The sequence below is a fragment of the Nematolebias whitei genome, chromosome 21, assembly GCF_014905685.2.
Source record: "Nematolebias whitei isolate Nwh7 chromosome 21, NemWhi1, whole genome shotgun sequence".
NCBI lineage: Eukaryota > Metazoa > Chordata > Actinopteri > Cyprinodontiformes > Rivulidae > Nematolebias > Nematolebias whitei.
In genome coordinates, this window is record NC_056518.1 from 26,844,723 (window position 1) to 26,857,136 (window position 12,414).

At 39.4% G+C, this 12,414-nt stretch overlaps 2 protein-coding genes across 2 annotated transcripts in view; one reads left to right on the top strand and one right to left on the bottom strand.

The window, feature by feature from the left end:
* gabrb1 (gamma-aminobutyric acid type A receptor subunit beta1) overlaps window positions 1-3,082 on the top strand; it is a 43,825-nt gene extending 40,743 nt beyond the window's left edge. The window contains exons 8-9 of the mRNA XM_037694718.1: window positions 306-559; window positions 2,669-3,082. Of these exons, the coding sequence (XP_037550646.1) occupies window positions 306-559; window positions 2,669-3,010 (596 nt within the window). The 3' untranslated portion in view covers window positions 3,011-3,082. The remainder of the gene's footprint in view (window positions 1-305; window positions 560-2,668) is intronic.
* A 5,444-nt stretch (window positions 3,083-8,526) lies between these two features.
* commd8 (COMM domain containing 8) lies at window positions 8,527-10,911 on the bottom strand. The gene is made up of 5 exons (XM_037694772.1): window positions 10,845-10,911; window positions 9,708-9,863; window positions 9,268-9,420; window positions 9,019-9,174; window positions 8,527-8,612 (listed from the first exon to the last, which is right to left on the bottom strand). Exons 1-5 carry the CDS (start codon window positions 10,887-10,889, stop codon window positions 8,592-8,594), a joined length of 531 nt encoding a protein of 176 aa, XP_037550700.1. The 5' UTR covers window positions 10,890-10,911; the 3' UTR covers window positions 8,527-8,591.
* Window positions 10,912-12,414: the final 1,503 nt, after the last annotated feature.

Here is a 12,414-nt window from a genome sequence, read left to right on the forward strand (position 1 = left end):
CTGTGAAAATGCAGTCAATGCTGAGTTCAGAATGACTGACTAAGCTGAAAGTAGCACAAAGCTATCAAAAAGAAGCAAAACATTTCTTAAAATGTAAAAGTTGCAGGAATTAGTCCTAAAATAGTAACAACCTAAATAAATGTATTTTTTATCTGCATGTTAAGGTCGATATGCTTAATTTTAATGATATATTGATAAATGTGTGCATTCCTTGTTTGTCACACATAACAAAGCACACTGAATCATCAAAATATGTCAATAAATGATGTTCTAATTGAAGTTCTGTTTTCTGTCCACGCCTGCAGGCATAACCACCGTGCTGACCATGACCACCATCAACACCCACCTGAGAGAGACCCTACCCAAGATCCCCTACGTCAAGGCCATTGACATTTACCTGATGGGTTGCTTTGTCTTTGTATTCCTGGCCTTGTTGGAGTACGCCTTCGTAAACTACATCTTCTTCGGCCGCGGCCCTCACATGCAGAAGAAGGCAGCAGAAAAGGCAGCCAAGTCCAGCAATGAGAATAAGAGCAGGCTGGAGAGCAACAAAGTGCAGGTGCGTGAAAATCTGAGTGGAGGTTTAAAGCTGTTGGGGGGAAATTGGGAATAAATGCTACCACCTTGTATGATTTTTAGGCTTAAGGTAATTTATTGTGACTATTTTTTAATTATCTTCAAATAAACCATCATCAAAAGGGCTAAATAAGAAATGTACAAACACTTTTTGAAAGGATTGTTTTGCACAACTCTTATGTAAATCCTATATTTTAACCACATTTCCAAGCTATAGAACTCAAATCCTACATTTATTTAAGACAGAATGAAAACACTGGTTTATTGTTTTAATGTGTGTGAAGAAAAAAAAAAAAAAAAACTCTTTGGACCCAAAAATTGGCAATAAATTCTTCAGCAGAGATGAAACACTGAGTTGGCTCCTGATGAGGGAGGCGTATTTTTTCTGAAAGATAGACAGAATGTTTGCGGTGTCAGTAGCTAATTTAAGCATGGCTGCAAAGACTAATTGCTTTTTATCCTGCCTCTGGACGCTCATAAATCACCAACTTACTGGGTCATATTCTGCAATGATGTGAGCTTTCATTAATGAAGCAGCCATTGTGGAAATAAAGGTGGCATGGAGCTGATGTGGAGAACTACCGTAATTTCTCGACTATTGAGCGCACCCACTAAATTGTACATATATAGGCCAAACTTGTGTATGAGCTGGTGTCCACGTTGTAACATGAGATATTTACACAGAAAGATATTTTAAACTTTTAGTTAAATATGTAACGTACACAAATATGTACTTTTTTTTCTCTGAACAGTGCTTGTAAGACAGCTGGTTAAAAATATACAGTAACCTACCAGGAAGTCATTGATCGCTATCTTCATCTTCCTCCTTGATGTTGTACTGTCCTCTTCATCATGCAACAGCTTTTTGAAACCCGTTGTTGATAGTGGATTTTTTTTTACCCTGCTCTGCTGCGAGGATCCACTGGCCGACTTCAGAAAAAAGTTACTCTTTGCATGCGGACAGTTTTGGTAAATGATTTCTTGCTGCTAGTCATCCAAGCGTCCCACCGAGCTGGGTGTGCCACAATAATGCACGATTCACACTTGTTTCGAGTGGTTGCAAATACTTTGTTGTACCCCTTAGGATGGGGGCAACAAAATCACCCCCTTCTCTAGTGGACCAATGAAACTTGGTTTCATTGGTCCACTGTTACCTGTTTGGGAATTTCATTGGTCAGATAATATTTTAACCGTTATTTATACATGATTGAGGATGAACTTTGATGCCTTGAACCACTTTGGCTGTGGCTGCCTGCCTGGGAGGAGTCGACGGGGGACAGGACAGGCCCCAGAAACCATTTTCTCCAGCAAACTGGTTGGTCCACTTAAGGAGTGTACTTTTTGGTAGGAAATCAGTTTACTTGGGACTCCTCAGACTGATGAAGCCCTCTGGATAGAGGGCCAAATGTCTTTGTACAAAAAATAAACTGTCCAGATGACCTGACTGAGCATTATTGGATTTGGTACCTGGATGATTGAGCATGAATTTTGATGCCTTTATTTATACAGGTAGTCTCACTGAGTCACAAGGACCTACACCCCAAGAGAGATGTGTATTGGTCAGCTATATGAGCGCCTGAGTGTGATGAGGCTAAATGTTTTGGCAGCATGAAGCTCGTTAGCCCGTGAAAAAAAGAATTAATAAAATATCCGCAGCTTTGAATAAGCTGTGGTGTTCAAAGTGTGTGAAAAAGTAGCGGCTTATAGTCCGGAAATTACGATAAGTGCAAATGCTTGTTGGACATCTCCCATTTTAAACCCCATGGCCTGATCACCACATCACACTATCAAGCTGAAATGGCAGCTTTCTGTTTATCGTATCAACATTTACAGATGATTTTCAGACTCCACCGACTCATTATGCTGCTTTGTGCGCTGGTTTGTAAAATTTGTGGACTGTAGCATTAACCTGGAAATGGTAGAAGAGAAAATGTGTTTGATTTGTTCTTGGATTTTAAACTCAAGAGAATATACAGAACTGCCTTCAGAAACTAAAACATAAACTAATTTCAGCTTTATATTCTGGATTGTGCTGCCGATTTTACTGCTGTTCATAAAGTTTTTTAAAAAAAATAATTGAATCTTTCCAAAGGTTGACGCTCACGGAAACATACTCCTGACGAACCTATCCACCGAGATGGGTGGCCCAGATATGATGGGAGCACTCAATGACCCGCGCGCCACCATGTTCTCATACGACAGCGCCAGCATCCAGTACCGTAAGCCGATGACGAGCCGGGACCTTTACGGACGACCCGCCATGGACCGACCCATGGGACACAAGAAGAGCCGCTTACGGAGGAGGGCCTCACAGCTCAAAGTCAAGATCCCGGACCTCACAGATGTCAACGCCATAGACAAGTGGTCCAGGGTCATCTTCCCTATCACCTTCACCTTCTTCAATCTGGTCTACTGGCTTTATTATGTCCACTAGGGCGGCGGTAGTGAGCATGTGAGACAGCACCACTGCAGTTTTATTTTTTATTTGTTTCAGAAAATAATGGTCCTGTGCAGACATGGAAACAGGAATGTTCAGTTCATGTGTAAAATTAAAATCCTCTTTTTGAACAACTATTATTGGTCTTTACAGTGTAAATACAATTTAACATATGATATATAAATATATCTATATTTATATCTATATAGATATAAATAAAGCTTCATAAAATATAAGAGAGATATAATTTATTAAAATCTATTGCTACATTTACAACCAGAGAAAAATATTGAAGAAGGTAAAAATCAGTGTTCACAGGTCCAACATGCCAAATAAGAATTACGAACAGGACGTTTTGGAAAATAATCTGCTATTTATTTTAGTTTTTTGTGTTCTTTCACTTTTTGCATTTTAAAAGAATGCAGGGATTTAAAGATAAAAATAAAAGATAAAAAAAAGATGATGTGCAAAAACAAAGTTAAAAAAAGTTAAAATGAACAGGATGCTTGGTTTAATTTCATTATACATAAAATGTGTCAAATAAAAAAAAACTGGTCAAGGTTTGGATTTATGTCAGCTGCTGGTCGGAGTAGGATTTTATTTAAGTCATTAGGAATAATCACGTCTGTGTCACATCCAGTTTTAATGCCTCACAAACTAGAAGTCTCCACTTTGTTCAGCGTTAAAAAGCTATTGTTGATTTTAGAGAAAAGCCAGAAGAAACTGTCAAACAAGTCACGACTTTGCTCATTTAATGATGTTCTGTCCTCTTAAAATCAAAATGGGCAGAGTCATCGGGTTAATGTTTAAAAGTTTTATTTACTGACAGTTTTTTTTTTTAACCAAGATTTCAAAGGCATTATTTTAGTAAAAAGGGCTTTTACAGTTGTTAAAAACAGGAGTTCATCTTATTTGCTGACATTTTAGCCGCATCATCCCAGAGCCTGGGTGTTAGATACCAGACAAGTTACCACCTCTGGTTTATTGTTGTTCAGAAAGGACACGACTTCTGTCTGCATTTTAGAAGTTTGACTTATTTATCGTCTTTATGCTCCTTTATTGTTGCTTGGTCTGAGCTCGGTGCTCCAGCTGGTGATGTTATAAAACCCTTCAGTGCTTCACTGTTTAATTTATGGTTTGCTCACAACATAAACTAAGCTTATTTTTGCAGTTTTTTGTGTTGAAATTAAATGTATTCTTTCCATTTTTAGTAAACGAGACTATCCTGATGCATGCTCAATAATCCAGGTAGAATCCGTTTTTTTGTTTGTTTGTTTTTTTTTGAATGTCCAGAGGACCAGATTGAACTTTTTTGGATAAACGAGACTATGTTTCACCAAAACGTCCAAATTTCTTGCAACATTATCAAAATGTCAGAGATCATAAACATAATTTTGCTTTTTTTAAGAAATCACAGAGCATCAACCACAAAGATCAAGCCCTGATGTCTGTAGGACATGGATTAGAGTAGACCCTGGTTTAATTTGTATCGTTCAACATGGCAGAGAACAGAATTTACAAAAATTTTTAAAAAATATCATATCTGCCATTTCAAAGCTTTGTGCAGCCAGAAATCGAGATCAAATATAAAACTCATGTTCCGATTTTTGTCCTGCACTTCTTCTAACAACACGCAGCTTAAAATACTTACTGAAACAAGTTCTCAAAACATGTTTTTTATGGTTAAATTTGTAATTCATGATGTGACGCACTGGCAGTTAAAGGCCTAGAACGAATGCACGCCAGTTTAAATAAAACCTTTTTAGTGATTTGTGAGATATTATGCTAACAGACAGGGCTTAATGCCAAAGTTGTCTGCAAAAATATTGTGCAATGTGCAGAAATGTGCAGTGTTTGGAGTATATTGAGGATGACTCTCAGCTACTACCACAGCAAAGTTTAGCTCAGTATCTGTAAAACTGACTGAGCTCATTTTTATTCATCAGAGGTGGCGTCCATCTTGAAATGAGTTGAGTCAAAAAATTATCATTGTTAAAGATGCATTCAGTGATTTTTTTTTTCTAACAGTTTTATTCAAATATGTCCACAGGTGCTTAAATGTCACATCTTTTTTGTTCTCACATTTTTCATTAATATAATTTATTTTATTTGCAAAAAAACGGAAAACCTGATGTGTTTTTAAAGTCCTTCAAATCTTTGAAACATTTCTTCACACATTATTCCCTTTAAAACCTAAAGCTCATCTCAGAGACGTGTTTTCCCCCGTAAAAAAACATGTTTATGAGGGCTTTAAATAAAAATAGCAGACTAGAAACCCAGACAGGGCTCTGCAGTAACAGAGTCAGATGAAAATTGTGCCTTTACAATGAAAATCTTTTCACAGGGTTTAACTGCAGCCGGTAGAACCTCAAACATCTGTATTTTTGTAGAATAAGACGTTCAAGGGGACAACCAGAAATGGACTCATGGCTCTTTTCTGAGCCCGTGAACTATCATTATGTGTTGTAGTGAGACATTCCAGCATCATGTTGACAATCTCTCAGTCCTGATCCAGAAAATAAATGTAAAAAAATGAAGCAGCTGAAGCTTTTTTTAGGGAACCTGCTGCAGATGGACACATGGACACATGTCTCGTGTGGACGGAGGAGCCTAATGGACTCCGAACAACAGATTTGCCTGCAGGCTGCAGAGGATGAGGACGTGTTATTGTGTAAAAATAACTGTACAGTTTTCTTCACATGTGTGCTCTGAAGTGGAACGGCTTGTTGTGGGAGGGACGTTCTGACTTTGTGTTGAAGCAAGAAGCGCCTGTCAACTTATAGAGAATTAAAACAAGCAGAGTTTAAATAAAGCTGCTGACATCTGGACAGAAAAATGGTGTTTTGTTGTTTTGTTTTAAAGCAAACACAAAATTTGTTATAAGGGGAAAAACTTCATGAATGAAATGCATATCGCCCGCTGTGACAATATAAAAGGACTAAGATCTTGCAAGATGCATTATCCCTTGGAGTATGTGTTTAAAGTGACTCTCAGCTACCACCACTTCAGATTTTAGCTCAGTATTTGTAAAATTGCAGCTATTTTTGCATTGGCTGATGTCAATAAGCTGCTGTGGCCATCTTGAATTGGTCTGACTCCACAAGTTAATCAGTTTTAGAAGAATATCCAGATTACTTCATGAGCTGCGTTAAAGTTTCAATGGTTCAAGAGATATTTTGCTAACAGGAGGGTTTATAGCAACATTTATTGTTAAAGTTTTAAGCACACATGAGCAATGTTTGGAACATATAAGTAACTCTCAGCTACAACCACTCCAAATTGTAGTTATATCTGTGGAACTGGCTTATTTTTAGCCACTTTTGTGTTTGCTAAAGTTGATTAGCTGTGGTGGCCATCTTAAATTGGGAAAGATTACTTTCTGAAAGTTTCAGAGTTAGTCTTTGTTTGCAGATTTCACCAGTGAGACGTAGAATTTAAGCTAAGAAGGGGCTCGAGGGGAGAAAACAGATAAATAAAATTAGCAGCACAGGATATTGCACTTTGAGAACATAGCTTGGAGACACAGAAGCAAGTGGATATTACACTTGAGAATATGAATATGCTTGAAAATACAAATATTGTCCACGTGCGTTCATTTTAATTGCACTACAGAGTTCAGGTTTACCATCAGTCTGACGGTTTTAGGGAAGAAGCTGTAATAAAATCTGCTCTTGTGTGTGTCGATGCTCTCTGATCTGCCTTTCCTTAAATCTTTTGTGTTTAAGGAGAAAGTGGGCAGGGTGGAGAGTCCTTAATGATGCGTGGTTGGACGATCAGTCTTGATGATTTTTTCAGCTCTTTTTACAACTCTCTGCAGAGCATTTCTGTCCTCTTGTAGTGTTTTCGTACGATGCCAGTGGTGAGGATGCTCTCCACCAGCCCCTTGTAAGCCAGCGTGAGGGGTTGACAGCCCTGTCTAACCTTCTTGAGCAGTATGATTAAGTGTAATCACTTTTGTGACTGTAATATTCACTGACCAGCTCAGATCTGATGTGTGAAGGTCTAGGAAGTTGTGGCTGCCTACCATCTCCATTTCAATCCCACTGTTGGTGAAGGGGTGTAGAGGCGGGGCCTTCTTGCAAAAGTCGAGAATGCTGTTTTTCCTCCATTGATGATGAAGTGGTTCTCCTCTCCGTAGTCCAGTATGCTGTTGACTTGACGCTTCCCTTCATTAAACTCTGTCCAGTGGTTTCTGAGACAGATTGCTAAAACTACAGCTCTGCCTTAGTAGAGTTGTATTCGGGCCCCAAAAATCCAACCCGGCCCCACCCCGTAGCCATCACTTCCAAATCACACCTGACCCAAAGAATTAACAGTAATTACAGATCCAACCACCCCCCTGCCCCCCCAACATTTTTAATTAAGCTTTGACCGCTAGTTATTATTGGTTGGCGGATGTGCGTGGCTGAATAAAAGGGGGCAGAAGATCGGAGCTGAGGGAGTGTTTGTCAAAGCGTATTAAATTCCAGCTTCTGCCTGCATTCTGCATTATTCAGACATGGACCCTGCTCTGACATGTCAGATATTTTGGGATCTCACCTGTTTGGGTCGTCGGCCGTGCGTGTCGGCTGAGTGCAGCAGCAGAATGAACGTCCATTTCATATCAATTTGCTTTGTACGTGCTTTTCGCTTATTTCTGCCCCAACTGAAGCTTAATTGTACTTTTTGTTTTTACCTTTTTCAAGGCCGGTCAGTGCGCGATCAAATGACCGCATGCGACTGGTGATGTATGTCAAGCCATGTTGCTATATAATTGGATTGTCAGCCGCGCATGTCCGCTGACGCAATCAAAAGCCCGACACCGGCCCACACATTATTATGGCCCGGCTCTAATCTGGGTTGGGCTCCGGGTTACAAATGACAGTTCTAATCTGCCTTCAGCTGCAGGTGATAAGTACAAACACGAGTTCTTTAAGAACTAAAACCTAAAATCAAACATCTGTAATTGTGTCAAAGTGAGCTCTGTCTGCATTTTCTGCCACATCTTTATGTAAAGTTTGTATTAGGAATGTGCTGATCCTGTCGGCCCAGTTCTCAGGTCTGCAGCTGTCAGGATAGAGGCTCATTCTCAAACTTGATCAACTTGATGCTCTGCTGTGAAAATGAACACCTTTAACACGTTTAACATGACTTCATCTGTCAGAGTTTGTGTCCATTCTCATTAATAATCAAATGCTTGGATGTTTAATTTATTTGAAATCCAAACTGTGGACACAAATGCTCCTCACTCACCCAGAACAACTTCTGCTGCTTCACCCAGGTTTGTATTTCAGGAGTTATTTTATTTCAAGTGAACACTGCTGCTTTCAAAATAATGCCATACTTTTCTAACAAACTAGTTTGACTGAAAGTTAAGAAACTCGGGTGTAATAACTACCATATAGGCGTTACTGGACAATGAAACATTTGATTTGTGAGAACAAATTCACAAGAGGACTGAACAAATTCTACAAATCCAGCAGAATGAGAGGAAAATGTATTTTTATTCACAGCAGCAATGAAAGAATACATTACAAAACGAACACCTTGCGTTAAATCATTATTACGTCATAAACAACAGCAGTGTTTTATTGGTCCATCATTTCAACTGCAGCACCACCTGAAAGACACATAAAGGTCAAATGAGTCATTAAAAAACACACAGATGATTTATTTTATATCAAGAAAGATTCATACATTCAAACAAATTAAAACTAGTAAAATAACACATTGTATCTGTTCTGAAACAAACAGCCTTTTAACTCCACATTAAATAAACTAACACTTTTTTCTTTGACACTGCTGCCACCAAGTGTTTAAACTAATCGTAGTTTAAAAGAATTTGGTTTAGTTGACTTAAACTAAACACCCAAGTTACAAAATGTGAAACATCAGCCTCTGTGCTACCATAAAACCTGCTTCAGCATTGCATTGTGGGTAAAGAAATCGTGTCATCTTCCACCAAACAGAGCAACATGTTGATAAGGTGCCACCTTCAGCATGTTGGAGTATATATTTTTTTGTACCTTATTAGCAGCCTCGAGTGAACTGATGAGCGTGCTCAGTTCCTCCCTGCTCATCTCCACGGCGACCGTTCGAAGCGCTCCATTCTCCCTCACATCCAGACTGAGGCTGAGCAGAGGTGTGTTGAGAGACGAGATCTTATCGCTGGACAGAGCTAACTGCAGAGAGAAGAGGAAGCGAGGTTTGAAAGTGGAGAGGCGCTCGGCGAAGGCAGATTCTGACAACGTTTGGGTTTGGTCCACATGAGTTACCTTCAGCTGCCAGTCAAAGTCCTGCAGGGTAGCAGAGGAGATGTTGTTGGTTCTGTTCAGCAGAGCGCGGCGGATCTCCTCCTGCCGAGCTCTCAGGACGCTCAGCACGGCCTCTGTATGGCTGCTGTTCACATCTGACAGCTTGGTCAGAACCTGCACACATCCAGCAGGATGAGAGTAAGAATCTGATCTCAGAGCAGATTTAATCAGCAACTGAAGACACTTCGTACACACACACAGTCAGTTTATTTAACTCTAATGGTTGTGACAAAACATAGCATTTAAAAAGTGAATTTGATAATAAAACCAACCATAAAACTCATTGTTCAACTTTATTCTGTTTACTTTTCAGTGTTTATTGTTAAAATGGTGCCTTTAGTTTTTCGACCTTCTCACTCGTCTTCCGACCAGTTTTAGATGAATCAGGCTTTTTCACCTACCTCCTCGTCTGAAACGTTGCTGCCAACGGCGATACGGAACAGAGCTGTCAGGAAATCTTGCAGCTGCAGCCACTCCTGCAGGCTCCAGGTGGCGCTGTAATCTGCCCTGCAAGGAGGCTCCCTGCCACAAAGTCCATCCACCACCCTGTGACACAACTGAACAGCAAACACTGACCATCAAAGGTTAGCATTCAGCTGAGTGGTAAAACACTCATTCTGCACAACAATGGCAAAATATAAGCTAAAAGTGTCAGAATAGTAGCTAAAAGCTACAAGGACCAAACGGCTACTGAACACTAAAAGAGGCAGAATAGTAGCTAAAAACTAAAATGAGTAGAATAATAGCTAAAAACTAAAATGAGTAGAATAGTAGCTAAAAGTTGCAGAATGGTAGCTACAAATAAGAAGTAGCAGAACAGTAGATAATAGCTAAAAGCCGAATTGTAGATATAAACTAAAAGTAGCATAAAAAAGAGCATGTATTTTGAAGTATATTTCAGGGGCAACAATCTTTTCCAAGGACCTTTGAAATATTTATTAAAATAAGAAAATAGTAGTGTGGCTAAATCATTGTTCACACAATAAGCCTCACAAACTGCCTGAAGTCAAAGTATTTAAAGTTTTGTCTCAGCTTTGTCTTGTTTTGTCATTTTTTTCTGGAAACATCCCTTCAGGTGTCCAAAACTGCAGTCATCATAATCACATTTTTGATTGCTGTTTCTCAGAGACTCTGCGGCCGTGGATCTTAAGATTTTCAGCAACATTTGATCTAATTTAGAGATTGAATCCCTCCTGAATCGACTTCTGACGATAATTTACATTAATGGAATAAATACATGTGTGCATATTTACAAATTTATTTGTCAGTCACCTCACCAGTCATGTAGTCCCCTCTTAAAAAAAAAACACCTAATTAAAAAAATAATCATTTGATTCTGTGTTTGTTTGTCTTTTAATCTCTGAACAAACTAATAATTTTTAGATGGAACATATTTGCAAAATTCAGTAGTTGGAAACGTGACGAGCGTTTGTTTCTTAATACAATAAACACACTAAAACATATATATTTTTAAAATTTTGTTGTTTAAACATACATTCAAGATTTCCAATTATATTTAAGAAGCATTTCACCCTTACTTTAGTACAATCCGTGTTAGATATTCTGTTGAGTAAATCCGTCATGTTTTCATTCAGTTCCGCTGCCGCTTCTGGTCAGCTGACTTCAGTCACATGACTGACCAAGCTGCGTTCATGGGCAGTCGGAAATGCTCCTAGTCACCTTAACGCCTTCTCAACGCGTGCTAAAAATAGACGAAAAGCACAGCGTTATTCATTATTTATCCGAAGAGCGGAGCTGTCTTATTGTTTGTCCCACAAACTAGCGAGATGTCCCGGTTTAGTTTGACTGTTTATTATGGAAAAACCTGGTAACAAAAAGTGAGATGAGAACCTAAAGTGTCGCTTCCTTCCTCAGACTCGTTTCACATCCTGGTTAAGTCTCGAGTCGCCCGCAGCTCCAGAGAGATGTGACCGAAGCGTTTCAGCTGCTGCCGACAACCAGGCAGCAAATGAGAACAAAAAAACGGGTAACTAGATATTTTACCAAATATTTTCCAAGAAAAGACGCGAATGCAGGTCCGAGCTATTCTTGTTTTGTTGTTCAGAACCGCAGGCCTCACGCCGACTGTTCTTAAACGCTCCACATTGGAGCACTGTGTTTTAATTCTAGCTTTGTTTGCTTGATTGTCCTTGACGGACATTTAACAGATTGACTACATAAGTAGGAGTATGTGTAAAATTGAGTTTTGTGTTTATGTAACAAAGAAAACTTGTCCCCAAATGCAGCTCAGCTTAAATCCGAAATACCAGAAGTAAACCAAGATGATTGTCTGCCAAAACTCACTTATTTCATGTCCAGTCCATGTAGCTGCAACTTGGTGTGTCTCAGTATGCCAAATCAGTGTCCTGGAAGTCCAAACCCATCAAATACCTGAGATTCATCCTCCTTTACCTGCATGACCTGTTTTTAGATAGCAGCTCTTTTAAAACTCACCTTACTGGTGCTAATCTTATTTTCTGTCTGTCCAAACAGCTTTCTTTTGTAAATTTTCTTAGAAATCCAGCAAGTAAGTGGGAACAAATTGTCTTTCATGACAAGTTCCATTTTAAAATTGGTCCTTTGCTAAGTTGTGGGTTATGTGTTGACACAACACTGGTTTATTCCTTGGGTTTAGGAGTCTTTTATGCCTGAATGATTTATAGGTGACTTTCAACGTAACTGCAGTCATTGTGTGTTACCATCATGCCCAGGGACCTGCCCTTACCGTCTCACTGCTTGCAATGCACTTGACCTCCTAGGTGGCTCTGTCCACAGGTGGTGGACACATAGGGAAAATGCTTACTGCCATTTTTTTAGCCAAGGCTAGGCAACTAGGTGCTTGCGGGAGAGCTACCCAAGTTGTTTTTCTTTGCAAAAAGAAGCTGAGAACTTGTTTACTGATTTTTTTTTTCTTAATTAAAAGCATTGTGTGAAAAATGCTATACTAAAGAGCTCAAACCACACTGAGCGTTCGCCATTTTGAGAACCAAAGAGAGACAGCCCATATCACGTCAAGGTGCCTCCCTCCCATTTTTCTTAGAGATGCGCTGCTCGCTCCCTCACTATCCATCCTTCCATTCAAACAGTCTTGTACTGCCATCTGGTGGT

Coding starts and splice junctions, on each gene's coding strand:
- commd8 (XM_037694772.1), bottom strand. CDS start 10,889: ATGACGGATTTACTCAACAGAATATCTAACACGGATTGTACTAAA. Junction 9,864..10,844: donor CTAACACGGATTGTACTAAA/GTAAGGGTGAAA, acceptor TTTGCTGTTCAG/TTGTGTCACAGGGTGGTGGA. Junction 9,421..9,707: donor GCAACGTTTCAGACGAGGAG/GTAGGTGAAAAA, acceptor GGATGTGTGCAG/GTTCTGACCAAGCTGTCAGA.